Source organism: Etheostoma spectabile, chromosome 21 (assembly GCF_008692095.1).
Source record: "Etheostoma spectabile isolate EspeVRDwgs_2016 chromosome 21, UIUC_Espe_1.0, whole genome shotgun sequence".
Lineage (NCBI taxonomy): Eukaryota > Metazoa > Chordata > Actinopteri > Perciformes > Percidae > Etheostoma > Etheostoma spectabile.
The window spans coordinates 7,947,244-7,948,995 of record NC_045753.1 but is presented as its reverse complement, the minus strand read 5'-3'; the positions used below and the strand labels follow the sequence as shown (position 1 = coordinate 7,948,995).

The 1,752-nt window shown below is 38.7% G+C and overlaps 1 protein-coding gene across 3 annotated transcripts in view; it reads right to left on the bottom strand.

The window, feature by feature from the left end:
* The window catches only part of cby1 (chibby 1, beta catenin antagonist), a 4,384-nt gene that overhangs the window by 2,191 nt on the left and 441 nt on the right, over positions 1–1,752 (bottom strand). Inside the window, exons 1-4 of one of the 3 annotated variants that reach the window (XM_032501558.1) lie at positions 1,177–1,298; positions 833–931; positions 443–548; positions 215–327 (exon numbers count right to left, since the gene is read on the bottom strand). In XM_032501558.1, the coding sequence (XP_032357449.1) occupies positions 215–327; positions 443–548; positions 833–931; positions 1,177–1,182 (324 nt within the window). In that variant the 5' untranslated portion in view covers positions 1,183–1,298. Of the gene's footprint in view, positions 1–214; positions 328–442; positions 549–832; positions 932–1,093; positions 1,299–1,752 lie in introns of those variants that run through there. The other 2 variants (XM_032501559.1, XM_032501557.1) reach the window with 2 other exon arrangements.

Genomic DNA, 1,752 nt, shown 5'->3' with positions numbered 1-1,752 from the left:
GGGGGGGGGTTATTAGAATAGAATGATCAAAACGTTCCTCTGGTCCGAAAATGCCTAATATCATGTGTCCATTTATGCATGAAAAACACAGGTTTATCACAGTCACAGCATCTGTCTAAAAGAGATTTCAGGATGAAGCAAAAATAAACTTTCTTATAGTATCTGTAATGCAGTTGAGAATGTAAGGGCATTATCAAAGCTGATGAGTTCTTACCATGTCCAGGAGGACTTCAATCTTAAGTTTCAGGAGATTGTTCTCTTCCTCCAGCTGGACATTTCTTTTCTTAAGTCGCTGCACCTCCCTACTAGACGTATTCCCACCAGATTCTGGTTCAACAAAGACAGAAACATATGTTTGGGCCATTCAGAGACCAACAGTGATTGATCACCTTGGTACTGTTCTCTGCACTTAAAAACTGTAGAAGCAATTCAAACTCCTTACCTGATATCCACTGTCCCTCTTCAAATTTCCAACTCTGACCGCCAAGGTTCATTACAGGAGGTCCATACTCAAGACCTAGCTCTATTTCTCTTGTTGAACGATCCAACTAAAAAAGATTCAGGGTTAAAAAAAAATAGATAAAAATAAATCAATCTGCATGCACACCAAATAAAGAATAACTCACACAATGTTGAGCTGCAGCCCCTTATTCACAACGACACATCAGCAGTCTCAAAACACGTTATGGAAATAATTGCTTTTGTTTATCTCTCTTTGTATATCCTCTTAAGGGACCAGTGTAGATAAAATAAGGAATCAATGAGAGATACGGGTGTTGGCTTTACTTTTAGCAATGATGTTGCCAAAGAAAAGTAAGTTCTCTAAACTCACCGTGTGAAGGCTGGACAGAGATGCAGATTTGCGAGGTGGAATCTTCTTCGGACTAAATGTGTTTCCAAAGAGCGGCATCTTGAGTGATTTCTTAAGGTCCTTTATAAAAGATGGTACACCAATGGTAGCGTTAGTATTTTATAGATAGCAGTATCACGTAGCCACAGTGACTGTGTTTAGCGTTGCTCATATCTATACGATCGTTGCTAATGGTACATTACCGAGCTAATGCTAGGTGGCTAACACGCTAGCTACTCATACCTGATATTTTATTGAAACGTGTCAATTGCGTGGGTTAGTAGTAGTTAGTTTTGTCACCAAAAACATGTATCTTATATATTTACCTCCATACAGACTATCTATTTAAATTCTTAATGTGGTGGTTTAAACTCTTTTTCTCCAAACAAAGCCATAGCTACTTGCTGCTTCTACGGCGCAAGTAGGAAGGTTTCATTTTGGTAAAATAAACGACACATAGAAATATTGCACGGATTTAACATAAAGCAATTGTAAGGGATTTGCCAACACCAGCAAGTTTACCACATATAAAATATAATTCGGCACTTGAATCTTGTACGGTGGACCTTGTATACATATTTGAATAGTTAAAGTCGCATAAGGATAATCTAATATACCCCTATTTGTAGAAGAGAATGGAACCATCCGTTAGACGTAAACGCATCACCATGGTGATCGCGTCACCCGGCCTTCTTAACAAATGTGTATATTTGCGCACAATTCGAGTATTTAGAGAAAGCGATTAAAATATATTGTTTCAGAAACTTAGCTTGTCAAAACAGAGGTGTTAAGTGAAACAATTGAATACATTGCCAAAGCAGAATCACGTTGCTGATATAAATAACTGTGACCCCGTCCCCCTCACATACTGCCCCAGTGGCCTAATGGATAAGGCACTGGCC